Source organism: Gopherus flavomarginatus, chromosome 7, assembly GCF_025201925.1.
Source record: "Gopherus flavomarginatus isolate rGopFla2 chromosome 7, rGopFla2.mat.asm, whole genome shotgun sequence".
Taxonomy (NCBI): Eukaryota; Metazoa; Chordata; order Testudines; family Testudinidae; genus Gopherus; species Gopherus flavomarginatus.
The window spans coordinates 3,303,941-3,330,413 of record NC_066623.1 but is presented as its reverse complement, the minus strand read 5'-3'; the positions used below and the strand labels follow the sequence as shown (position 1 = coordinate 3,330,413).

The 26,473-nt window shown below is 47.7% G+C and overlaps 2 protein-coding genes across 3 annotated transcripts in view; one reads left to right on the top strand and one right to left on the bottom strand.

Annotated features, from left to right (window-relative positions):
• The first annotated feature begins 298 nt into the window (after positions 1-298).
• NIPAL4 (NIPA like domain containing 4) lies at positions 299-17,998 on the top strand. Its single transcript, XM_050961307.1, has 6 exons — positions 299-401; positions 10,503-10,751; positions 14,327-14,383; positions 15,027-15,117; positions 16,254-16,414; positions 17,394-17,998. The coding sequence occupies exons 1-6, from the start codon at positions 365-367 to the stop codon at positions 17,996-17,998; spliced, it is 1,200 nt and encodes a 399-aa protein (XP_050817264.1). The 5' UTR covers positions 299-364.
• A 4,623-nt stretch (positions 17,999-22,621) lies between these two features.
• The window catches only part of ADAM19 (ADAM metallopeptidase domain 19), a 54,237-nt gene continuing 50,385 nt past the window's right edge, over positions 22,622-26,473 (bottom strand). For both annotated transcript variants that reach the window (XM_050961284.1, XM_050961285.1), the window contains one exon: positions 22,622-25,516. In XM_050961284.1, coding sequence (XP_050817241.1) covers positions 25,469-25,516 — 48 coding nt within the window. In that variant the 3' untranslated portion in view covers positions 22,622-25,468. The remainder of the gene's footprint in view (positions 25,517-26,473) is intronic.

Below are 26,473 nucleotides of genomic sequence, written 5' to 3'. Positions count from 1 at the left end.
CCTCGCTTGGAGCATTCAGACCTGGAAGTTTGTTTGATCCCTTTTTCTGCATGAAGCAGAGATCACCCCCTCCGCCTGCTGAGTGCTGGGGGACTGGGCCTTAGGTCAGGCAGGGGGCTGAGTGTGAGAGGCTGCAGGGTGATGAGCCAGGAGGAGGAGAAGCCTGAGTCAGTGCAGTATCCGGCTGGAGCAGGTGCACACCCAGCCGAGCCAGGAGCAGCTTTCCAGCTCAGCAGAGGCAGGGCGAGGTCCGAGGTGCCGCTCCTCCCAGGAGGGCCAGAGGCGGCAGCAGCAGCCGAGCTGTGGGAGGCATCGGCCCGGGGGACGGGACACACGCAGCTGCCTGCGATCCGGACCCGAGCCCATGGAGTCGCTGTGGGGGAAGAGCAGCTGTGCGAACGGTGGGTGTCGGGGCATGGGGGCGACAGGGGGCGGGACGGGACTGAAGTCTGGGGTGAGGAGCGGGGGCTGGGACTGAGCTGGGACAGTAGGATCGGAAGGGGGTAGAGCGGGGGGGGGGGTCTGGAGTGGTCCGGGGGGGTGAGTGGGGCTGAGGACTGGGATGGGGGTTGGAGGGGGGGTGGGCCAGGGGGTGAGTGGGGCTGAGGACTGGGATGGGGGTTGGAGGGGGGGTGGGATGGGGTTGAGGTATGATGGGGTTGGCAGGCGGTAGAGCTGGGGGGGTCTGGGGGATGAGTGGGGCTGAGGACTGGGATGGAGGTGGGATAGGAGGTATGATGGAGTCGGAAGGGAGCAGAGTTGGGGGGTTCCAGAGGAGGCTGGGGGGTGAGTGGGAGTGGGATAGGGAGGTGGGATTGGGGGTATGATGGGGTCGGAAGGGAGCAGAGTTGGGGGGTTCCAGAGGAGGCTGGGGGGTGAGTGGGAGTGGGATAGGGAGGTGGGATTGGGGGTATGATGGGGTCGGAAGGGAGCAGAGTTGGGGGGTTCCAGAGGAGGCTGGGGGGTGAGTGGGAGTGGGATAGGGAGGTGGGATTGGGAGTATGATGGGGTCGGAAGGGAGCAGAGTTGGGGGGTTCCAGAGGAGGCTGCGGGGTGAGTGGGAGTGGGATAGGGAGGTGGGATTGGGGGTATGATGGGGTCGGAAGGGAGCAGAGTTGGGGGGTTCCAGAGGAGGCTGGGGGGATGAGTGGGGCTGAGGACTGGGATGGAGGTGGGATAGGGGGTGTGATGGGGTCGGAAGGGAGCAGAGTTGGGGGGTTCCAGAGGAGGCTGGGAGGTGAGTGGGAGTGGGATAGGGAGGTGGGGACTGAGCTGGGACAGTAGGATTGGAAGAGGGGTCGGGTCAGAATCGGGGTAGAGTTGGAGGGGGCCAGGGGGTGAGTGGGGCTGAGGACTGAGATGGGTTCCAAAGGGGGGTGGGATGGGGTTGGGGTATGATGTGGTTGGAAGGGGGCAGAGTTGGGGGTTTTTGGAGGGGGATGAGTGGGACTGGGGTGGGGATGGGATTGGGGGTATGATGGGGGCAGAGTTGGGGGGTTCCAGAGAGGGGTGAGTGAGGCTGAGGACTGGGATAGGTTTCAAAGGGGGGTGGGATAGGGTTGGAGTATGCAGGGGGTTTTGGAGGGGGCTGGGAGGTGACAGAGACTGGGGAGCCACACACCTTTGCACCCCCACAGCACTAGGCTTTGTGTCCCAGGACTCCCGAGCCAGGCCGCTGGCCCCTGATTTCTCACCAACTTCAGGGTTGGAAAGGAGACGGTGCCAGGGCCCATGCAGGGACCCCAGGGAATTGGGGCAACGGCTGGGGCTGCCCCCCAAGTCAGCCCTGCCCCAGGCACTGCTCCCATGGTGGGTAGCACTGGAGTCAGGGCCTGGAACAAGAGTTGGGGGTGGGGCTGGTGGGTTCCTCTGGCTAGAGGGAAATGCAGGGTGCATGTGAGCAGGGGGGCTCCAGGAGGCAAGGGGACCGCACTGCAGGAGGGGGAGCTGGGCAGGTGTTTGTGCTGATCTGGGGACAGGGTAGCAGAGATCCCTCCATAGGGCTGGACTCGGGTGTCACTCATCGCTGAGGCTGGGCTACCTCCCATAATGCATGCAGGGCACAGGGCAGGAGCAAGGGGGGAGGGTGTCGGGGGAAGCAGGTGGTAAAGGACTGGCCAGTGCAGGGCTGGTTTCCCTTCCAGGTCCCCCCTCCAGACAGACAACTTTGTCCAACGTGTTCCTAAAAACTGAGGGGACATCCACAGGCTCCAAGGGAGGGTGTGGAATGCCCCTCATTGGAGGAACTGGTTGGTTGGCCTAGGCTGACTTGGTCCTGCCTCAGCCTGGGGGTTGTGAGCGCTCTGGAGGCCCCATCCTGCCCCACAGTTCTGTGATTCTGTAGCTTGTTCTTTCCAAGGTGAAACTTGTTTTTTTTAAAGTTCCGAGAAGTGCTAGATCCAGCCCCTGTTCTGGGGGAGGCTGGAATAGGGGGTCCCTCAGGGCGCTCTCCCTCCCACGCAGAGCCCTGGAGATGTGCACTCCTAGCTTAGGCCTGGTGGGCTGCCCCGTGATGCCGAAAGGTGTGAAGTGTAAAGCATCTGGCATTCGCATTGGAATGATAATCTGGACTGCAGGCAGCTGCTTGGGCCTACTGCCAATGAAGGTCAACAGGAAGTGTTCCATTGACTCCTGTGGGCTTTGGATCACACCCTTAAAGCACGTGTGTGATAGCTCTGGCTGTGAAAATGTGCGTGTGTATCTACGTTCCTTTTAATCCTCATGGGGCAGAGCCGCAGCTGGTGGAATTGGCCCCAGCTCTGTTGAAGGCAATGGAGTCATGACAACTGACCTCAGCTGAGAATCTGCCTTTTTAACTTCTAGAAATAACCAGTGAAAAGAATAGGAAACCTCACTCCCTTCGGGTAAGCCACAGTCGCTTGTCCATGTGCCTTACTGACTGGTGTATTTCCATGTCTGGGGATGTAAGTATCAACATCTGGGCCCTGTTTGAAGTTCAGGTGATTCTTGTGTATCCCAACCTGAAATTCTAAGGGAAGAGAATTTATCTTTGGAGATACCTCCCCCACGCCCACTACAGAGGCATGCAATTCCTTTTGCTGCCTGAAAGGCTGAATAATAGAATGTAACAAAGCAGAGCTAATCAATCAGCAAGTAGACCTCTGGCTTGCTCCCTCTCAGGTTTGATCCTGGCTCTGCTTTGCATTGGAGGGGGCTGATTTTATTTGCTCTCTTTGGGAGAGATGAAAGCTTTGTCACATGAGGACATTGTGCATCCAGGGGAGTTAGCAGTCACTTTTGTTCTACAGTGCATCTGAAGAAGTGGGTTTTTTACCCACGGAAGCTTATGCCCAAATAAATCTGTTAGTCTTTAAGGTGCCACCTGACTCCTCGTTTTTGTTCTAAGTCTCACAAAGCCTGTTCTATAGCAGAAGAAATGAGAGTGACTTAGCACTATGTTACCTGTGCATTACAGCATTTGCAGGGACTGCACATTTAGTTTGGGAATTGGGATTTAGTTGGGGATTGGCCCTGCTTTGAGCAGGGGGTTGGACTAGATACCTCCTGAGGTCCCTTCCAACTCTGGTGTTCTATGATTCTATGACTTACAAAGCAGCTGGGGGGTTTCTTCTTCTAAATTTTACTAATCCAAGATAGAAAAGACTCTGTAGACCATTTAACCCATCCCCTGCCTTATGGAGGATTGTTCCCTACAGTATATTTGGGGTCGGGAAGGAATTTTCCTCCAGGGCGGATTGGCAGGTGCCCTGGAGGTTTTTTGCCTTCCCCTGCAGCGTGGGGCACGGGTCACTTGCTGGTGGTGTCTCTGCAGCTTGAGGTCTTCAAACCATTTTTGAGGATTTCAATAACTCGGTCTTGGGATTGGGGTTTTTATAAAATTGGACGGGTGGGGTTCTGTGGCCTGCCTTGTGCAGGAGGTCAGACTAGATGATCAGATTGGTCCCTTCTGACCTGTGAGTCTATGAGTCTATGAGTCTATATATGGGAGCATTTTACACAGCCTAGAAAAAAAAGAAAACAACTAGTGATGGAGCTTCCACCAGATCCTTTGGGAGAGAAGTCCACAGTCAGGGAATTTTCCACTGGATCATTTGAGCACAAGGCAATCCCTCCTGCAGAAACACCCACACGGTGAGGAGGAGAGAGACTGCACGACGGTACAGCAGCCTCAGACTGTACCAACTTTTTTTTTGTGAATTCCTCACAGGGTCTAGGAAGGGGAGGAGGGGGAATGTGTGACATGAGCGTCCATGTCCAACCAGCGACAAAGAACTTCTTGGCTGGGCAAAATCCACATGGCGAGTCCCTCTTCCCATTGCTAAGACTGAGGCAATGATCTAGCAGCTGATAATTCTGATACACGCAGTATATTCTTTTAAAATTCGACTCAGCTATTTTGTTGTTCAGAGACGGTCTGCTCCCTAGTGGTGGAGCACTCTTCTGTGCAGTTCCATCTGGGCATTTTCTTCCCTCATCCGTCTCTGTATTTTTTTTAGTTCAGTACCTACACAGAGCTAAGGGTAGCTAGGAGCAATGTCTTGGGTGTGGCAGCAGTGGGAGAACCAGAAAAAGAAGCTCAACAATTTTCCCACCCACACCCATCGATACAGCTTTGATGCAGATGCTGATTTTAAGTGGTGCATTACACAGAAGCACTTGATTCTTATCTATTTTCATGCCGCCTGATAATGAATCACATTGATCGCCCCAATTTCCTCCTGCAGGATCTGAATACTTTCCAACTTCACATGCTTTCTCCAGCCAGGTGGTGCCCAGGACACTGCACAACAGTGGGGATGGACAGTGGAAATTTTGGTCAAGGACAAATCTGTACTCCTAGAAAAAGTGCCAGGGGATCATTTGCCAGACAGAGCCTCTGGGCCAGATTCACCATTACTGAACTCAGTGGAGTCACCACAGCATATGCAGTGATGAATCAGGACCTCTGTTTTCAAGGTCCCAGCCGAAGGAGACACACATCCAGTAAATCCATCTAGGTGTTAATGCTGTGCCCATCACTGTGGTATCTGAGTATATAAATGCCTGGCAATCAAAAGAATTAGGAAGGATGAAGGGTTGAGTCAACCTTGCTAATGTTTTAATTTGTGTTTTCAGGGAGTCTCGGTATCATCCCACTAAGGGACTCCTCCTTTGACCTAACTTCAGAATGATCATGTGGCAGATGCTCAGCTAGTATCATTTGCCAGAACTCTGTTGAATCAAGGGGGCTCTGACAAGGATCTGAGGATCTGCCCCCATACCTTCTGGGTTCTCAGATGTGATAGAGTGTGCTTCTACAGGGCAAAGGGGCACAGGAAAGAGGCCCAGCATCCTTGTCATATGCTGCAGTACTCTGATGTTAGCATCTTCTCTGGAGGAGATTTTGCCCAGGTTTTGCCTGAAGTTATTGGCATATGACGTGGCCCCAAGTGCTGGATGCTGCCATAAGGGTGGCTGAGAAAACAAATGACAATCTGACCAAGAGAATATTCATTTTGTGTAACCCGACATAAGAACGGCCATACTGGGTCAGACCAGTGATCCATCTAGCCCAGTGTCCTGTCTTCCGACAGTGGCCAGTGCCAGGTGCCTCAGAGGGAATGAACAGAACAGGGAATCATCAAGTGATCCATCCCCTGTCGCCCATTCCCAGCTTCTGATCAACTCTGTAATTGCTTGGTCTTTATTCCCAATGATCATACCACAGACAATGTGCAGCAGAGAAGGAAGCTTTGTGACAGGTTGCTATTCTAACCTTTTACTTAACTATCTGTTCTTATAGGGGTCAGGCCATTTGGGAGCGCCTGACGAAAAGCTCTCCTCTAATTCCATAGAAAAGCAAAATTACCACATTAGGTAGAAATGTGGTTCTGGAAGTGATGAGCGATGGACTAGCTGACAGAGGTGGCCTGAACAGGCAGGGTGGCATTGGAGTCTCTACATCAACAAGGGTTGGATGTCTTTCTAGACGATATGCTCTCATTCAGCCACACGTTATCAGGCTTGATGCAGGAATTACTGGGTGGAGAGGCTCTGACCTGTATTATGCAGGAGGTCAAATTAAATAACCATAATGGTCCCATTTGACCTTTAAATCTATGAATCCTCAGCTCTACAGCAAGTTTTGTGTCAAGGAGCCTTGATAACTAGCGCTGGTCAGGAAGCAGATTTCCTGCCCCATGGAAAATGTCATGATTTCAAATTTTTTTGTGACCCCCCCCCAAATGGAGATGAAAAGGCAGATTCTTGACATTTTTTGCAAACTGAAAATCTGCAAAAATTAAAATTCATTTTGTTAGCGTAGTCATGGTTCTCCCAGCATATAAGAGAGACAAGGTGGGTGAGGTAATAGCTTTTATTGGACCAACTTCTGCTGGGGAGAGAAACAAGGTTTCAACCTTACACAATATCTCCTTCAGGTACTAGACCAGGGGTTGGCAACCTTTCAGCAGTGCTGTGCCGAGTCTTCATTTAGTCACTCTAAGTTAAGGTTTCGCATGCCAGTAGTACGTTTTTAGAAGGTCTCTTTCTGTAAGTCTATGGTATATAACTAAACTATTGTATGTAAAGTAAATAAGGTTTTTAAAATGTTTAAGAAGCTTCATTTAAAATTAAATGAAAATGCAGAGCCCCCAGGACCGGTGGCCAGGACCTGGGCAGTGTGAGTGTCACTAAAAACCAGCTCACGTGCTGCCTTCGGCATGTGTGCCTTAGGTTGCCTACCCCGTACTAGACAGATGACAATCCTACCAAGAGAACAATTCTTTTGTGTAACCTGACTGACCTGAAGAAGAGCTTTATGTAAGCTTGAAATCATGTCTCTCTCACCAACAGAAGTTGGTGCAATAAAAGCCATTACTTCACTCATCCTGCCTTGCTAATATCCTGGGACCGACAGGGCTACACAAACCATGTTTGAGTCATGGCTGTTTCAGAATTCAGTAAACAGATCTGCCACTCTGAGCTGGGAGCCATGCTCTTCTTTCTCGGGGAGCTTCCTGGTGCCCAGCCCTCACATGCTATACTGAGGGGCCATAAATAGAAGCTAACTTGAAAGTCAATATTCATTCTCAAAAAGGGAAAGTGTCAATATTTTTTTCCATGTTCATTTCATTCTCCCCCCCTCGCCATCTTGGTGCTGGTGGAGTCATTCCAACCTGGCAAATGCTTTTGAATGCTTCTCTCCACACTTTAGAGAAGTGTTTTATTCAATAAAGGTTTTCCTTCCAATTACTATCCTCGTTCTAGATAGCCAATGATCTTCACCTGTCATGTAGTAAATCCCTTCTCTCGGCTGCCCTGTATTTGTTCTGCATTTGCTGAAGTCAGTTCCTGACGGAAACAAATAATGCCTTAGATTCTGATGGCCCTATAGTAGCAACGTGATTGTGCTGAGATAGACTCTCCCTTAGCCTCCAGGGCTGTTAGTATATCTGGAGAGCAAGGATTGTTTGTGACTCTGTAAATAAAGAGTGGGAGTCAAATTGTTATTTCTGCTTGTGGTGGAGAAAAGGGAAATTACTTCAGAGTCTCAGTTGAAGGACTTCAGCTGGCAAGGGAACATCACTGATAACATGTGGGACTCACATAGTATCTGAGAAGGATACTGTGACCCCTGCTGTGTGACAGCGATATGAACTTTCAGCGGCCCTGACCAATGTCATATGACAGGAGCCAGGAAATAAAGTTCACCCTCTTCCCAGCACTCTTGCATGTCACCCAGTTATAGCCAGGTGGGAGGATGTCCCAGAGCGCAGGTCACTGTATGAAAAGGACCCACAAGCTACAGCTCCCGGTCCCAGCTGCTGAGCCCAAGTTTTCCTAGTGTGTTGATACAAAACACGTAGTGTTGTGGTAGCTGTGTTGGTCCCAGGGTATTCGAGAGACAAGATACAAACATGGCTGTTCAGTGCATAGGTGTGGAAAGACCAACACAAATGACACACATGAGTGAAGGAACACAAGCCAGAACAGATTACAGAATAGTTAGATGAATTAGATGTGTTCACGTCATCAGGGTTTGATGAAGTTCACCTTCGGGTATTTTCTCAGAGCCATTTGGAGGATGGATGAGGTCCCAGAGGACTGGAGAAGGGCAGTCATAGTACTGATCTTGAAAAGGGGTACAAAGAGAACCTAGGGAATTAGGCTGGTGAGTCTAACTTTGATACCTGGAAAGATACTGGAACAAATTATTAAACAATCAATTTGGAAGCACCTTGAGGATAGCAGGATTATAAGGAATAGCCAACATGGATTTGTCAGGAACGAGTCAGGATCATTTCCTTCTTTGACAGTGTTTCTGGCCTAGTGGATTGTGGGGAAGCAGTAGGTGTGATATAACTTGATTTTAATAAGGCTTGTGATGCAGTCCCACATGAATTCTCATAAGCCAACTAGGAAAATGTGGTCTAAATGAAATTTCTAGATGGTGCACGTACAACTGGTTGAAAGATTATCCTCAAAGAGTAGTTATCCACGATTCACTGTCAAACTGGGAAGACGTATCTATTGGGGTCTGTCTTGGGTCTGCTACTAGTCAACATTTCCATTAATGACTTGGCTAATGGAGTAAATCATATGCTTATAAAAGTCATGGATGGCACTGAGCTGGGAGGGCTGTAAGCACTTTTGGAGGACAGGATTAGAATTCAAACTGGCTATGACAAATTGGACGATGGGTCTGACAACAAGATGAACTGCAATAAAGACAAGTGCAAAGTACTCACTTAGGAAGGAAAAAGCAAATGCACAACTATGAAATCAGGGATAACTGGCTAGGCAGTGGTACTGCAGAAGAGGATCTAGGGGATATAGTGGGTAACAAATTGAATATGAGCAAAAAAATTTGATGCAGTGGGGCATATTAACAGGAGTGTCATATGTACGACATGGGAGGTAATTGTCCTGCTCTACTCAGCATTGGTGAGGTCTTAGCTGGAATACTGTGTCCAGTTTTGGATGCCATATTTTAAGAAACATGTGGACAAGTGTGGGAGCCCAGAGGACAGCAACAAAAATGATAAAAGGTTTAGAAAACCTGACCTATGGGGAAAGGCTAAAACAGTTGGGCATCCTTAGTCTTGAGAAAAGGAGACAGAGGGTGGAGCTTATAACAGTTTTCAAATATGCTAAGGGCTGTTATAAAGAGGACAGGGATCAATTGCTCTTCATGTCCATTGAAGGAAAGACAAGGAGCAATGGGCTTATGATGCAGCAAGAGTAATTCAGGTTAGCTATTAGGAAACTCTTTCTAACTCTAAGGATAGTTAAGCACGGCAATAGGTTACCAAAGGGGGTTATGGAACCCCGTCCCTGGAGATAGTTAAGAACAGTTGGACGAACACCTCTCAGGGATGGTCTAGGTTTACCTCAGTGCAGGCAGCTGGACTAGATGACCCATTGAGGTCCCTTCCAGGATTCTAGAGCCATGCTGGGAAAAAGCTGCTGTGTCCAGCCACGCTAGCTGGAAACTTGCCAGCTAAGCATGCCAGGGGTTTCCAGCTGTAGTACAGATGCAGCTTAAAGCCTAGTGTCCCAGTGCCACTGATGCCTAGCCAAGGCATCCAGCCACAAACTCATGCCATGTAATTGCCCCCTTCTTGAGGGTTTCGTACATTAAACAATTAGCATGCTTGCCTCTGTTAAGCTTTTCCTTTGCTACTTGGTTTTGTTGTTGGTTTGAACCTTGATCTGGGGTCAGTTCCCTGCCCCGCCACAGACTTCCTGCGTGGCCTTGAGCAAGTCACTTAGGCCCAGGTCTTTCAGCTCCCAACTTCCATTCATGTAGGAAAACCCTAAATACTTTGTGAAGCTGCTTCTTAGGCCTGGTCCACACTACAGCGTTAAATCGATTTAACGCTGTACCCGTCCACACTACAAGGCACTTAAAATCGATTTTAAGGGGTCTTAAAATCAATTTCTGTACTCCTGCTCAACGAGAGGAGTAACCCTAAAATCGATATTACTACATCGATTTAGGATTAGTGTGGACGGAAATCGAAGTTATTGGTCCCATTCTTTTACTAAGCTACCCAGAGTGCACCGCTCTGGAAATCGATGGTAGCCTGGGACCATGGACGCACACCACCGAAGTAATGTGCCCTAGTGTGGACGCGTAAAATCGATTTTATAAAATCTGTTTTATAAAATCGATTTTATTAATTTCGATTTTACTCTGTAGTGTGGACGTGGCCTTAGTCTCTCTCTGCCTCAGTCTCATGACAATAATAGGATTTACTTGGCTCCCACGGGTGTTATGAGGATAAACATGCTAAAGATTTTGGGGTGCTCACATACTACAGTATTGGGGGGACACCTTAGGTAGAGAGATTCTGTAACTTTGATCATATTCAGTAACACCGTGACTTCAGGGGGACTGTTCATGAACTAGAGTGCATAAGGGTGCTAGAATCTGGCCTTAAATCATTTTTGTCAAGGCTGTCTAAGGAGTCAGTGACAGACCTGTGATATTCTCACTAATGTTTCACATTTGTTTTCTGTGTGCATTGTCCTCACAGGTTCTTTGGTTAATGTTTCTTGCTCTTCTCGGCGGGTCGTATGCCAGGTGATCGGTGATGGCATCCTGACCACCTCTGTCCATAAGAATCTCACTTTGCACAGCAGCTGGGCAACACAAGTAGAAAGCAAATATGGATTCTACATTGGCTTGGCCCTTGCCATCTTCTCCAGTTTCCTCATTGGCAGCAGTATCATTCTCAAGAAGAAAGGGCTGCTGCGGCTGGTGGACAAAGGGAGCACCAGAGCAGGTATGGTGATTCCGGGAGGATGGCAGGGAAGACGGGGCTTCTGCTCCCAGAATCAGACGCATTGCTCACATTCCCATAAGTAATGAGGCCGGGGGAAATGCCTCGGAAGATTTGCTGTTGGTGTGTGTGTTTGCATCTGAAGAGTGGGGGAACTTTTCATCTGTCAGGGACTCTTCTCCATGAAAATAAAACTGGATGTGGGACTCAGCTGGTTCATAGCTCTGGGGCTGGCCCTTTGCCCAGGGGAGAATTTCACCCATGCAGAATGGATCAATTTATTCAAATGGGATTGCATAATTCAATTCTCCACGAATCAAATCCTGCTTGTATTGAAGTCAATGGAGAAGTTTGCCATTGGATTCACTGGGACAGGACAAGACCCTGTGTTTTTTTCCTGCACTGGAGAATGACATCTTATTAATGCAAAATGACAAATTCATTTGCAGAGCCCAGAATGTGTGTATAAACTTTCCCTCTTCCACCAAGTAATATTAACTTAATGTTAAACTACATATAAATATTTCCCCATCTGTGTTATTTATTTATTAATAATCCAGTAACTAAAACATGCTGAGAACTCTACAGAACAATATGGTCTTTGTGCTGGAGAGGTTACAGTCTAATCTCAGACATGATGCAGCAAGTGAGGGCCGCTGTCGTTGTCTTTGCTGTCTCTGAGAGGTTCTCTTTTTGATGCACCTGCACCCAGCACCTCAGAACCAAAGCAGTTCTAATGCCCTAAGAATGGTCCAGGTGGCTTTACTTCACAGGGAGAAAAGCACCTTGGATGGTGCCCATCCAAATTAGAGTTAATGATTATCAGATCCTCGGTGTTCTTCAGCTGGTGTCTCAGGTATCCTACCGCTGGCACCATGAGGTTACACTGACTATGACTTCTCAGATGACATAGAACAGGGCAGGGCTTATTACTGAGTGGGCTGGCCCCTAATGGTATTGCTGACCTTGATCCCCACTGTTTTGCAAGGTGAGGATAAGTGATACTGCAAGGCTTTACTTCCACTCCTTCACACATGTGCATTGTCCTTAATGAGCAGAGTGCAAACCATGCCTTCTTGCTGATAGAGTGCGTCTGTTCTGATAACATGGCCTAGGGGGCACGACCAGAGCTGGAGCAAGAGGGATCTCTGTGAGAGCATGTGAATGTGTCGTGCCTGTAGGGGCAAGGGGGCGGTGCTGAATGCAGGCTCTAGCTGAGGCATGCCTGTGTGGGATTGTATTGCACAAGGGGGACGGTATGTGCTAGGCTGCGATTATGCAGTAGGTGCTTGAGCAAGGGGAAGTGTGTGTATATTGCATCATGTTAGAGCAGCATGCGGAGGTGGAGTCTGAGTGGGCTTTGTGGAAGTTCAGCTTGTGGTTGTTGGAGCACATGTATGCAGTGGGGTTGCACTGGTGTGTGCGTGTCTGTTGGCTGACCAGCCATGTGTACAGATGCAAGGTAAATGTGGTGGGTGTGTTTGTGTGCCCCAATAGGTGGAATTTGGAGGCGGGGTAGAGTCTTATCCCCCAGTTCTGCCCACTGTTGAGTTGCACAGTGGAGTTTAGCCCATTGCTCTGGTGTCACAGACATAAGTCTTAATAGATGTTTTGAACCGCACCTGCAGCCAACCTCATTGTGTAACTACAAACCATAGCACCTAGCTCCTAGATAACATTTTTCATCAGTTGATCTCAAAGAGCTTTACAAAGGAGGTTAGTATTATTGTCCCTGTTTTACAGATGGAAAAACTGAGGCACAGAGCAGTGAGGTGACTTGACTAAGGTCGCCCAGCAGGCCAGGGGCAAAGCTGGGACTATAACCCAGAGTGCCTGAATGCCAGTCTGGGCCTCAAACCACTAAAGTGGTACAGATCCACCCCCGTGGTGACTGCCCCTTGCTGAGGATTGGCCATATGCAACACTTCAGCTTTTTTGAATTATCTGTCCAAAGAAATCTTAGAAATTTAACGTTAACAAAAGTATTTCCCCAGCTTCCCCCTCCCCATCCCAAAGCTGAGCTAACTTCGTAGTGCTCACAGGATTTTCCAGAGGGATTCATCGTGGAGCTGAGTTCAAGCATGGAAAATTTCAGACTGAAAGAAGAATTTCTGAGAAAGTTTTGAGCCAGAGAAAGCAGGGATTTCTAAGGGAGCCGATGTGTAACCTCCTCCCTGTCGCTTTCATCGAGGAGCTTTAAATGTTTCAGTTCTAGCGATAGTTTTCCAAGTGTTCTTTATCGACTGCTGGCTCAGGCTTCTCTTTTAGCCATCTCGTCTTCCCATCTAGGCATTTATTCCAGGCTCATTAGCTGCTATTTGAGCACGGCCCTCTGCCGCTGCCTACGTCAACATTCCCGGTCATTTGTGCTGTTACGTGGCAGTACCTGCTCCGCCAGGGTCACTGAAAACTGGCCCTATCCTGCTCCCACTAAAATCAATTGGAGTTTTTGCTTTGATTTTAATGGGGACAGGCTCAGGCTCCTGATGTGGACGAACTTCAGATTTCCACATCCCGCCCCTGCTTGAGTCTCTGAACTCTCCTTCTTTAGAGACACATTTTCCACCCTCTTTTTTTTTTAATGCCATAAATAATTCTGCATCGGAAATGCAGAGTCATGAAACTCCTTTTTTGCATTAAGTCGGGACATTATTACTATTTATTTGAATTCCAGTAGCACCCAGAGGCCCCAGCTGGGATCAGGACGCCTGTGTGCTAGGTACTGTACAAACACATGAGGACAGAATCCCTGCCCAAGTAGACACGATGAAGAGTGGGAGGGGAAACAGAGGCCAAGAGAGAGAAAGCAACATGCCCAAGGTCACCCAGGCCATCAGCAGCAGAGCTTGAGACGTCCTGAGCAGTTTAGTGCCCTATGCTCTAGCTAACACTGCCACCCATGATGCCAAAAAGGCGTTTGTTTCCCCATCAGCTTTACCCTTTGTCGCTTCCCCTCACAATCTCTCTTTCAGGTTTCAGTCCCACAGCTGAGCCCTAGCCAAGAATTTATAGCTCAGTGGTTTGAGCATTAGTCTGCTAAATCCAGGGTTACCTGCTCAGTCCTTGAGGGGGTCATTTAGGGAACTGGGAAAAAAATCTGTCTGGGGATTGGTCCTGCTTTGAGCAGGGGGTTGGACTAGATGACCTCCTGAGGTCCCTTCCAACCCTGAGATTCTTCAAGTTGATGCTGGGACCCTTCTAGCAGTTCCCTGAAAAACAGAAACAATGACCCTGGCTGTTAGTGGTCAAGGGCGCTCAGCAAAGATGGTGCAAACTCATCACAGAGCTTTCAGTGTTTAGCACTAGCTGGAGGATAGTGTTGCCCAATGGGATTAAATAGCTATTTTCTATTGTATTTATGCTGCCCGTCCAGGCTGTAAATACCACCTTCCACTAATAGCCTTCTCAGTCTCTGGTTGCCGTGTAGGATTTGACTGATTTGTTTATTGTCTCCTCTCCTTCTAGGTTGTTTTAATAGTCATTTGAAACAGCCCCTCCCTAGCTCGGTATCTGCTAGTTCTTGTGGCTGTGGGTTATTTTTCTCGTAGTCCCTAAATATCTGTGCTTTGCTTTCCCAGGAGACGGAGGTCATGGCTACCTTAAGGACTGGCTGTGGTGGGCTGGACTGCTTACCAGTAAGTGGAGCTATTCACATTCCCATGCATTTATAGCCCTCACAAGGTTTAGAAAATGGAGGCATAACCAAGCTATTATTTTAGCCAGTTTCTCCAGTGGTTCAGAAGTTTGTTCAGTGGAGGGACGGATTCTCCACCGCTTGCAGATAGATAAACCAGCATGCTGTGCCCGTCACGTCGCAGCCCGTCTGGATTGCTTGCAGAACTAGTTCGCTCGGTTTTCCTGGCCAAGAGTATGAAAAGCCCCGGTTATACCAGGAAGGGTGGCTGGTCTGTCAGCGTACCAGGCACCGGACAAAGCCTGCTGGACTACCCAGGTCATGAAAGGGCACGTCTACATCAGTAGGTAGATATTCAGGAGGGGGTAGTAGCACCTCCGTCCCCCTGCTTGGTAACAGAATCCAGGATGCACAACTTCCTGCAGATGCCCCTGGTGTGAAGCTCCCTCCTTGGTAATAGTTCTCCCGGGGGTTCTTTTTACCCAAGATGCCCTGGCTCAGTTTCTATGTGGCGTGGAAACCCCCAGCAAGATTCGGGCTCCTTCCCCAGCTCAACCCTTATCGCTCTGAAAATGCACAATGACCTTAATGAAATACGTGTGTAACTCACTTGTTGGCTGTTTGTTTTTCTCTTGTTTGCTCAGTGGGTGGAGGGGAAGCTGCCAACTTTGCTGCCTATGCATTTGCACCTGCAACGATCGTCACCCCCCTTGGCGCCCTGAGCGTGCTCATAAGGTGATTTCTAGGTCTCTCTGTTTTTATATTCAACCCCCTTTTTTTCCCAGATGGCACAAATGTGATTTGCGCTGCAAGAAGAAAAACCTCTTGGCAATTGCTACAAAATAGACAAATAGGTGGATGCTCTCCTCAGCGTGGGATGTTGCACAAAGCACATTGACTGTTGGATTAAATAACATATGGGAACAATGCATGTTGGTGTGAGCAATAGTCCAGTGTCTCTTCCTCCTTGTTCTGTTCACCCAGCTGCGGAGCTGGTACCAGAACATTTTTGGCAGTGGATCGTATTGCCAACTCTAAATGCCAAAAATCATGAGAACTTTTCACAAAATCATCCATTTTGGGTTCTCTTGATTTGCAGTCTGACTTTTGAACTTTTAGGGTGCATTGGGATCACATTTTTGTACTTTTCTCTCCTGCCAGAGGGCTAGAAACATACTTTCCTTTTAATGAAAACTGGGAATCTCCGACTTTCACATGACTCCAGGAGCTAGGGCTATTTTTTCAAAAAGACACCAATTTACTGCAAGATTCACAATAAAAATGGGAGTTTTAGCACCACTACAGTGGGGGAACTGCCTCCAGAATGAGCCCCCACTGTGCAAGGAGTAGTTGGAACGTGACTAGACTTTCTGCTGTTGGGTTTCCCTGTCCCTTCAAAGAGTTTCTAAAGTTTAATAACTCAATAATTAATGGAGTGTTAGTTTCTTTGGTCCTCAAACCCCTTTCTCTGGGTGCTAGGACCTTCATGTTACCCAACTGAGCATGAATGGAACTGGCCACACGATTAGTTCCTCTGGAGATACAGAGATCTCTCCCCACCTATAAGCATTTTCATTTCAAGACCTTAATTTTATTTCTACCTGAGTTGTGAATTTTAGGAGTCACACAGTACAGACTCTGCTGTTAGTAACTCTGGTGTGAATCCGGAATAACCCCACTTAATTCAGCGGAGTTACTCTAGATTTACACCCACACAACAGAGAGAAGAATTTCTTCCTGGTCCTTAATAAAAGTGAAGCCATTAATGTATTTTACATGTAACCTTTTAATCTGCCTTTTGTTTAACCCTTGCAGTTCTCCCTTAGACGATTTGGGGGTAGTAACATATTTTATTTGTCTGACCCGCACAGTGCCATCCTATCTTCCTATCTGCTCGGAGAGCGGCTGAACCTGCTGGGAAAGCTAGGCTGCATGCTGAGCATTGTGGGGAGCACGGTGATAGTGATACATGCCCCAGAAGAAGAAGAGGTCACCACGCTGGCTGAAATGACCTCAAAACTGAAAGAGCCTGGTAAGGACCAGGCAGTTCAGCCAGCTCAAAGATGGGGCCATTTAGAGGAAAATATACGAGTATCAGCTAGAAGGTCATGTCCAGGAGTTTTGCTTTAGTTAGGGACCACGCCTCCAGGGTCTAGCTGACGGATTTAATAGACTCCGTGGTGCACACCTGTAACCGGTTTCCCTGCAGTACCCCTGTTGTGCATTCTAGTGTTTTAGACAGTGGCTCTAGAATCCTGGAGAGTGCGTGCGCGTGTTTGTTTTTGTAATCAGCACTTGAGAGCCAGTTGTGCAGGTTTTAGAGAATCATAATCTTGCAGTTGGGTTTGCAGTTATTTGTATGACTGGAGCATCTAGGAACCTGAGTCTATTGCTGCCCTTCTCTGAGGGGCAGCCATATCTGGGCTGAATTTGTACTAGGAGCTTTTTCCCACCCCAAACCATTTGCAGTGTCAGCTTCCAAGGTCCTCAGGATGTGAATACCTGGAGTGGAGCAGGTCAGCATTAAGGTGGCCAAGCTGTTCCCCACAGTCAGCCAAATCCCCTCCTCCTTTACGCCCATGGACCCATGTGCTGACGTGTCCCTACACGTTGCCATCTGATTCGAACTTTCCATGGGCAGCGAGCTCATTCATAAAGTGGTAAAATGAACTCCCGACAGGTATTTGTCTAAGGCCTTGGACTGGGCTTGCATAACAGGTGACTGGGGACGCTTTGGTCCCAAATCTGTAGCTGGTGGAAATCCACATAGCTTCATGCAGTTTAGTGGAGCTACAATGTTTTGCACCAGTTTGAAGATCTGGCCCTTTGGGTTTTTTCAAACTGCATTCCTGCCTATGTCCGGTGTGTTACTGCCTTACTCTGGGTTATGTTGCTTATGACCAGCTGTGGGCTGGTGTTTGATCTCTCTGGCATATCCCAAGTAACGCATGCTGGGGTTATAGCCTGACTGTGCCAGTGGATTTCATGTTGTCACTTCTTGCCTCTCAAAGGTTTCCTCGCTTACGCTGCCATCCTCTTAGTAGTCTGCCTGATTCTGATCATCTTCCTCGCACCCCGCTACGGACAGCGCAACATTCTCATCTACCTCACCATCTGCTCCGTGATTGGTGCCTTCTCAGTGTCTTCCGTCAAAGGACTGGGGATTGCCATCAAGGGCTTCTTTGCTGACCAGCCTGTCCTGCAGAACCCGCTGACCTGGATCCTCATCCTCACATTGGTGGCTTCTGTCACCACTCAGATCAACTATCTCAACAAAGCTCTAGACATTTTCAACACCTCCTTGGTATTTCCCATCTACTACGTGTTATTCACCACCATAGTCCTCACTACGTCTATCATCCTCTTTAAGGAGTGGGTTGCCATGTCAGTGGTGGACATTATTGGGACAGTTTGTGGCTTCCTCACCATTATTTTGGGAGTGTTTTTACTCCATGCCTTCAAAGACATGGATATAAATTTGGGGAACCTACCACATGTTCTTCACAACAGCGGCCAGGCACCAGCAATCAAGGATGACAAGAACATTCTGATAGAAGTGCACAATTCTGGCATGGTTGCTGATGATAAACCCAAAGTATTCATGATCTACAGCTAAAGCAGTGATATAAATGCTTAAGGGCAGAGGATGCTGCTCTGAGCAGGCTAAAATGTTACCGAGCAATTTTAAAGCAAAAGCACAGAAAGTAAAATTAATCATGGGGCTGACCTAACGCTACTAGAGTCAAATGAAATCTTCCAGTGGGCTCTGGAGCAGGCCTGATGTCATAACATGAGGAAGGGGCAGATTTTGTGTTCACCCAAAAGACATCAACATGAATAGCTGCTGAAAGTGGCAACTCCCTTGAAATATGACAAGTTTGGAGCAAAATTCTACTCTGGGATCCTTACTGACAGCTGGTCTCTCAGCATTGTCAGTTTCTAGTGCATGAGCTGCACACAATTTTCCTAAGCAGAACTCCAGCTGATGTGCTTACTTCAAACTGACCTCCACTGACTGACTGATTAGTGGGTTTTGATTTCTTTACAACCCCAACCCAAGAGCTTTAGGTATTTCTGCAAAACTTAAAATACATAGCAACAGCAAAGAGAACGGGAAGACCCCCCAGTGAATATTCTGCCCTTGCAAACCCCCTGGGCAGCTTACCCAGGCGGATAGCAACAGTAGGTCCTGACATCTGACAACCCCTTCCAATCCCCGAAAGCCTGGGGGAAAAGATGGGTTTTCAGCATGCCATTGGCTTGTCAGAGCAAGTTCCATAGTAAAAGGCCCACTCCTGGAAAACACCCTCCTCTGACCCACCAACCCCCTCTTTTTCAAGCCTGGACACACCCTCATCCTGGGCAAGTAAATCTTTAGACAGGCAAGTAAGGGATCATTTGTTTCTGTTGTGATCCTACCAAAGGACAGCCAAACAGATTTTGTACCTAATAAATTGTCAGGGTAATTATGCAACATGACTTTATGACCTCTGATGATTTTAACCACAGCAGCGTAGCATGGGGCATTCCACATGAAGGACCTAGTGCAGAATGTGAGAGGGGCTTAAACCAAACAGCCTTAAAGAGGAAGTTCAGGTTAGCTCTGAACATAGTTTCTCTCGCTTTAGTGAGAGAAACTAAAGCCTCAGGTCCCAACACCCTGAATGCTGAGAAAGATTAGAGCTCAGTTGTGCAGCTCTCCTGATGCAGAATAGACGTAGCAGGGCAGGGAAGTAAGCCGTGTTTGTTCTAAGGTGGTAAAAGCTGCCACTGTGCCTGATTGCAAGAGAACCTCATCTATCTGAGTGCATGAATGTAGAAGGGTAGACTCACAGCTGGAACTTCCCCCCACCCCCAAATTGCTGGATGATGTGGTATCATAGAATCTCAGGGTTGGAAGATCATCTAGTTCAACCCTCTGCTCAAAGCAGGACCAATCCCCAGATCTCTTAATTAGCCCCTCAGGAACTGAACTCCCCACCCTGGGTTTAGCAGGCCAATGCTCAAACCTCTGTGCTATCCTTCCCCTGTATAACAGGCTCTCATCTAGCACCCCCAGCTAAAGGAGCTCAGAGAAAGCAGCCAAATTCCATCACACACTGCTTGCTGCCTCCCTAGACCACTGTCTGCCTCAGCCTATTTCTGGCGTTTCCCACAGCCCCTTGCTGAGCTCACACTTCCACAGACTCTTCACTCCTCTCCCTTGCTCCGCAGAGTTCTTGCCCATTCTCCATCAGAGCACTGCCTCCCCTGGTCTTCTCCCTAGAAGTCCATTCCTACCAAGCCACTAACATTCAGGGCTTTTTCCCCTGGACTCCCTTCCCCTAGGCTAGGGCCTTAGCTCCAGTCTACCCCCAAGCCCAGCCACCTATGGGTCAGCATCCTCTGGGGCCCACCTACAACGCTCTCCCATTAGGGCCAGCCCCAGGCCATAACCTCCCTCCAACTGAGCATATGCTGCCTTTTGTGCAAACCCTCTTGCTCTCAACTGGGCCCAGTCATGAATCAGAACCACCTGGTCCCCAGCCAGTTAGGAGCAGCTGGAGGGGCCACTGACTCCCCTGTAGGGTGAGCGAGCTGGTGACAATGAGCTAATAGCCTGTGCAAATGTGGCAGTCATACGAGGCAGAACTCAATCTTGCCTGTAGAATGTACATCCCGGGCCCTAAATGATCAGCAGGCGTGAGAGAATGCAGGTCTGCTGCTCTTGAGCTAATGATTTCACATTGGACAGCTCCAGACTTCAGCTTGGTAGTTCAGAGAGGTTCAGCCCTGGCCGTGAGGGGTTGATTCAGTCTTTTACAGAGAGGAACTCTTAGCCAAATGCCAAGATTTCAATCAGCTCAGCTTGGAAATACCCCCGGTTTTCTGAGGGGTTGGCTGTGAAGTTTTGCTTAAGCCCCATCTCTGCGTTGATCTGTTGTTCTATTAAGACATTGCTTTGTGCTGGGTAACACTGGGCTGTGACAGTGCCAGGACTGCATTTGAAATGATCTGCGTTCACTAGAAAGGTGAATGATTCCACTTAAATTATAGGGCCAGATTCTGGCAGTTTATGGTGAGTAGTAACTTTGCAATGGGACTTCCCCTGCAGGAAGGGACCATTCAGCTTGAGTACTAATGGCACAATCTGCACCTTAGCGTATTAATTTTTTTTTTAAACAGGGCTCTGGCAAAGTGGGTGTGTGTATGTGTATAGTATATCATTAACTTTTGGGTTTGTGAGCTGTGGGGGAGTAGTTTCCTGCAGCACAAGGTTAATTAGCTTTCATGTGAGTGTTTTCCACATTAGCTCTAATTGATGCTGAGCATCTTCTGTAAAGTTACTGGACCTGATTCTGCCCTTGCATGAGCCAGTGTAAATCAGGACTGAGCTCAGCGGAGCTGCAGCTGAGTAACACTGGCCTTGGAGAGCTGCGAATCACTGACTGTCATTGGCTTCTTCAAGTCTTAGCACCTTTCCTTGGTGAGTGAAAGTGCTTCTTTAGCCTGGAAGACCAAAGGGATGCAAATGTTAAACTTTTTTGGCAAATGAGATTAGTAACCAAATAGGCAAATGTTTTCGAAGCTGAGGTTTGGGGAGCCTGTTGTGGGCTGTTTGGGGGATTTGCAAAGCTAGTTTCCAAGTCTTTTCTTCCCCTCATTGAAACCCATATGCATTTGTCCCCAAGGGAAGTGTGGGCTGTGCATGAGAAGCTGGGCTGGCATAAGTGGATACTCGATCTGTGGCTGTATAGATTTATTTTTATTAGCATTTTTCTTTCCGCACCTCATCTTTGCACAGTCTCTCTGCCTGTGGTTTTCACTATGCCCTGCTCACCTTCCCTCTGGATTTTTACTCTTCTCCACACAGCTCCCTCTTCCACAGTGTGTCTCAGCCACAACCCCCACAAGCTGAGTCCTCCACCACCTTTTGAACCCACAACGTGAGCTTTAGTTAATCCTGAACCACTGCGTGCTGAGTAAGCAGAGCCTTCAGATGATTGTAATCTTGTTCCCCCTACAGTGGAGCATTGCTCATGTCAGTCTCCTGAAATCACACGTAGATCCCTGAAAAACATCTCGGCTCTCTTTGGATCTGGTTTAAGAACATGGCTGGTCCCAGCGCACAGGTTGACCCTCTCTGTATTGGCATCCGAGCGCTGAGTTAAAGGGGAAGAACAGCAGCTGGGGGAAATGGTCATAGCCCTGTTGACTTTAAATGGAGCTAGGATCCCTCTGGTGTCTGGTTTTTTAAAGGGTTGGAGATGTGGGGAGATTTAATAGATACAGAGTCATCTTTTTCCAGTGAAAAACCCCAGCATTATTTTATGAGCGGACGGTTCAGCTAATGAGCTCAGCACATCAGCACTACGCTCAACACTCACCACTTGTGGCCAGCTGAATAAGTGGGGTGGCAGTGTCCTGGGGCAGGAGATCGGAGCAACCCGCTGAGTCACAGCTGTGAATGGTGAAAGTCAGTGTCCTCCGGACTCTGCCGGGGAGCTGCCAGAGCTCACATTATGTCCTTTGCGTCCCTCAGCACAAGGTGATACAAGACACCATCTGGCCCTGCCTGCAAGATCTTGGGCTCTTTGTTCCTAATGAACGTGTTTTATACATACTGGGAAGAAGCAGAATTCATGTATCTGTGACCAGCTTTGATGTTAAACTGGAGGCAACCCCCACGTTAAATGACATTTCAATAACATTTGTACTTAGAGGGAGAATAAAGGAGTTTTATACAAATGCTTAAGGGCTGAGCTGAAATCTTTCTGAGTGGTTCTTTGCTGCGAATTTATTGCTGTGCTGCTTGTGGGTATACTGCTGGCTTCTGCACCATAGCAAGAAATAGAACCGTGGCAAAGAGATTAGAGCAGCAGCTCCCTCTCCCGGTAAAGAAAAACTGTCCTTGCTGCTCTGCTTGCCATGTAATTCCAGTTTCAGTTCACAGCCATGGCTTTGCTTTGTGGGTTGAATTTTGGAGAGACAAGGCGGGTGAGGGAGTATCTTTTGTTGGACTAATGTCTGTTGCAGAAAGAGAGAGAAGCTTTCATGCTAGACAGAGCTCTTCTTCAGGTCTGCAACCGACTGGGGTCTTTGCAGTGCCTGAACTTACCTAAACGTTTAAAAAAGGCCTTTTTCCTGGAATTGCATCACTTCTGAACAGGGCACGTCCCTATTTAAGAGCGTATCAGTCACCAGGCTGAGATAGCGCTGTCTGGCATTGACTCAGCAACACTCCCATGCAACAGGTCAATGACAATTAACAACAAATTTATTAAATAGAAACTAGGCAAAAGGCACAATGAATTGCATTATTCAAGTATTTGCATAGGTGCAGAGACAACATTGTTGTAAACAATACATGGACCAAAGAGAAAGTGACACGTAGTTTGAATATGTTCTCCCAATATATATATATTTTTTAATCACATTTTAGTTTCTTCCACATCTTCATTCACTCAGCTCACACACACGTGGAAGTGTTACGTGATTTACTGAGCGGTCCCTTTTGGAGGCTTTACAATATCCCAGAACTGCAGGGTTCCCTTCAGGCTTCAGGGCATGTCCAGTTGTTTTCTAAGCGTTGTGATCCCCTGGCTCTATCTCCCACCCATTGAAATCAGTGGAAAGTATCCTAAGGATTTCAGTGGGCCCGGATCAGAACCAGAGGCTGTAGCTGAGGTGTCGCTGTCTGAAGGAGTTAATAAGGGTGTGTGTGGTTTTAATATGATGTTGAGCCGTGTTGAAAATGTGCATCTTGTGCTTATAGGGACTGAGGCCTAACTGCATGATGCATCCTTTCCCCTCACCCTGTGTCCATCTAGTCTGTAAGTTCTTTGGGGCAGGGACTGTCTACCACTCCTTGCACAGTGGGGGCTCACTCTGGGCTGGAGCCTTGGCATTGCCGTAATAAACACGATTCATAACAATAAAGCGAGTGGTGAAAAGCCAGCTAAGGTGGCTATCACAATCATTGGAAGCTAAAAAACCCTCTGAGAAATAACTGGCTGCTGGTGCGATGCCCTTCTTATCACCCTTCTTGCAGGGTCTTTGCAAGGAAACTATCCAATTAAAGAAGGACCTACAAAAATACTTTGATTTTATCGAACTGCAAATGGCTTCTTTGCATGGAAGCACTGATGCCAGTGGACAGTAATCAGGAGGAGGTGTGGAGAAAAGCATGTCAAGGGTAGCAAGAGTCTCTTACAGCCCCATTTGGGGGGCATTATTGGTTGGTTTTTAAGGAGTATGAAAATCTCGACAGAGGGTCCAAACAATCATTGCAATGAATAGACGGCTGGATGATAACAAAGTGCCTGTCTACTTATAGAAATGCTAATGTTGGAAAAAATGGCTCGGTCCATCTTTAGATGCCAGCCAAACCTAATGTGAATGTTCAGAGGTATTTCTTCATGGTCAGGTAGCAATAATGGAATCACAGCCCTAGAACAGGTTTTGCAGCAAATTCGTAGGGTTTCTTACACGGTGCAGCCTGGACTATTTGGCTTGAAGACTTCTATTCATAACAAGTCGGACATGACAGCTTCTGTGTTTCTAGCTCCGGAATTGCTGATGTTCACACATGAAGTAATTTCAAGGAAAACGGAAAAATTGATGGGGCAACAAAATGTTCCAAATCTAAAGTCTTGAGATAAAATGTGTGGAAACCCAAATCAGTTAAAAAAAAACCCAACAAATTCACAATATTAAGGCCCTAGGATTAGGACCTTCAGTTTAAAGTGCACATGGACAACCGCCTCCACCAGGTCCATTTAGAGGAGAGTTTGGCTTCAATCAGCTGTCCAGCAAAAGCACCATATGTCGTATAAATCTTCCATTGCTCTCCTAACTGGGGAGCTTTAAAGTTACGTTTCTTGTTAGTCTGGTGACCAGGTATCCAGTGTTGCTCTGTATTGCTCAACACAGAATGGAGGCTGATGGGCTACATACAGACAGTGTACTGGTCCGGTCAGCTGGGGTACCACATTATGGCAGGAAGGTGCCACCACCCAGCCTTCATTTTAACTCCATTTGACTGTTCACCCTGTATTTTCTTTGAGAGTATTTCTGTAGTACCTAGTCTAAGTCCAGTGACACTGATAAGGGCTCATAAACCAAGCTGGAAATGCCACTAGATCTTACACTTACATCTACAAGACAAGACAGAGGAATCAAGCAGTTAATGCAATACAACCAACTGGCCATGATGGAAAGGGTCTTGCTAGGGATTGTCTGGCTGGGAGGAAGTTCCAGCCCAAAATCATCAGCAAGCCCAGGTTACTTCAGCATGGCATATTTTCCACTGTTTCCTTCCCCGCTGCTGGCCAGTCAGTCAATGCCCAGGGAAACAGAACGGACTGAAGACTTTGATAGCAATGTAGCAGTGACACCCCCACAGCTGTGGCTGCTCTAGACAGACCGAGGGAAGCAGAGTGGCTTGATCCTTAGAGCACCGCCTGTCAAGTCCAGCAGCTGACAAATTCAGATCACTGAGCACCAGAGCACTAACTTACTGATGAAATATAGAGTGTAGGTAAAGCCATGTTCGTCCCAGGATATTAGAGACACAAGGTGGGTAAGGTCACATTTTTTAAAATGTGGAGCATTCTCTCTCCCCAGCCCCCCCCCCCTTCTGCATTATAAATTGCACAATAATATGTCTCTGCCATTTTAATCAAGTAACTCCTGTATTGCAGGAAGCCAAAGGCACAGTGGGCCAAATTCAGCCTTGGCATATACTGATGCAATTCACATTGGTGTCACTAGATGTTGCATCTGCCTACACTAGGACTGTGATTTAGTTGGGGATTGGTCCTGCTTTGAGCAGCGGGTTGGACTAGATACCTCCTCAGGTCCCTTCCAACCCTGATATTCTATGATTCCATGATAGCGACATCCATTTGTGCAGGGCCGGATGTGGCCCAGTGAGCCAGGTGGGAAACATGGGGCCAGGGGAGAGGAGATCAAGCTCTGTACATGACCTGTGTATCTGCTTCCTGGTGACAAAGACATCCAGTTCCTTGTGAGATCCCAAGTCGATATGGAAAGAATCCCTTTTTGGCTGGATGACCCCAGCCCTGCAGCACAGAGTGCCTGGCCATCATTTTTTCAAGGCGTTCGCTCCTCCGGCTAGCTTCATTGTTGAATTCTGGTGTGCAGAGTTAACAATGAAAAAAAAAAGACACTGAAATAAGTATTTGTGAAACAGAAAAAGCTTTCCACTTGTTCCTATCCGGCTTACACCACAGAGTGGCAGGCCAGACTGTCTCAGTCCAGCTGACTGATGGAAGAAACGTATGGGAACCCTGGCAGCATCATGCCAGTTCAGACCTGTATCCCGACTCTGGCAGTGGCCCATACCAGACTTTTCACAGGAAGGCTCAAGAATCCCCATAATGGACACTTCTAGAGTAACCCACCCCTAGGGAAAGTTTCTTTCTAACCTCAGGCAGTTAGAGGCTGGGCTCAGACTTTATAGTAAAGTTACATTTATAAGCTTGAGTCAATGATTAATAGACACTATAAGCACTTTACATAGATGAGTAATGTATTCTAAGCAAGAAACAAAGAATTTTGAATTCACATTCAGAAAAGGCATCTATACGGACAAGCCTATAGGGTCCCCAACCTCAGGGCATAAGAAATGTTTGCAGCCAACTGCATATGACGTAAACCTTTCCTTGCAGTTGACATACATGAGTAATGTGTGTTACAGATAGTTATAAGTTAGTCACTGGACAGTGGTGTAGCTAGTTATAAGCCATGGTCTCAAACAATCTCTAAAAATTGATTAACCATTTGTTAACACCTATTAATCGTTTATCAACTCTTTATCAATGGAACCCTAATATAAAGAGTGACAAGGTTGGAATTTCCTCTGAAGCAGGAAAGTTTATATCCCTTATCATTTATTTTTGTCCAATCTAATATAATGGTGGGTGTTTTCAGTAGTCATATACATGTCTAATTCTTTAAGAATCCTGTGGCAATGAGTTCCACAGGCAATGTGTTGTGTTAAAGCAGGTTTACTCTGATCAGGTCCAAATTGGTTGCCTTTCAGTTTCATTGGATGGCCCCCTTGTTCTGAATTTATGCAAAAGGGTAA

Coding starts and splice junctions, on each gene's coding strand:
- NIPAL4 (XM_050961307.1), top strand. CDS start 365: ATGGAGTCGCTGTGGGGGAAGAGCAGCTGTGCGAACG. Junction 402..10,502: donor GAAGAGCAGCTGTGCGAACG/GTGGGTGTCGGG, acceptor TTGTCCTCACAG/GTTCTTTGGTTAATGTTTCT. Junction 16,415..17,393: donor CTCAAAACTGAAAGAGCCTG/GTAAGGACCAGG, acceptor TGCCTCTCAAAG/GTTTCCTCGCTTACGCTGCC.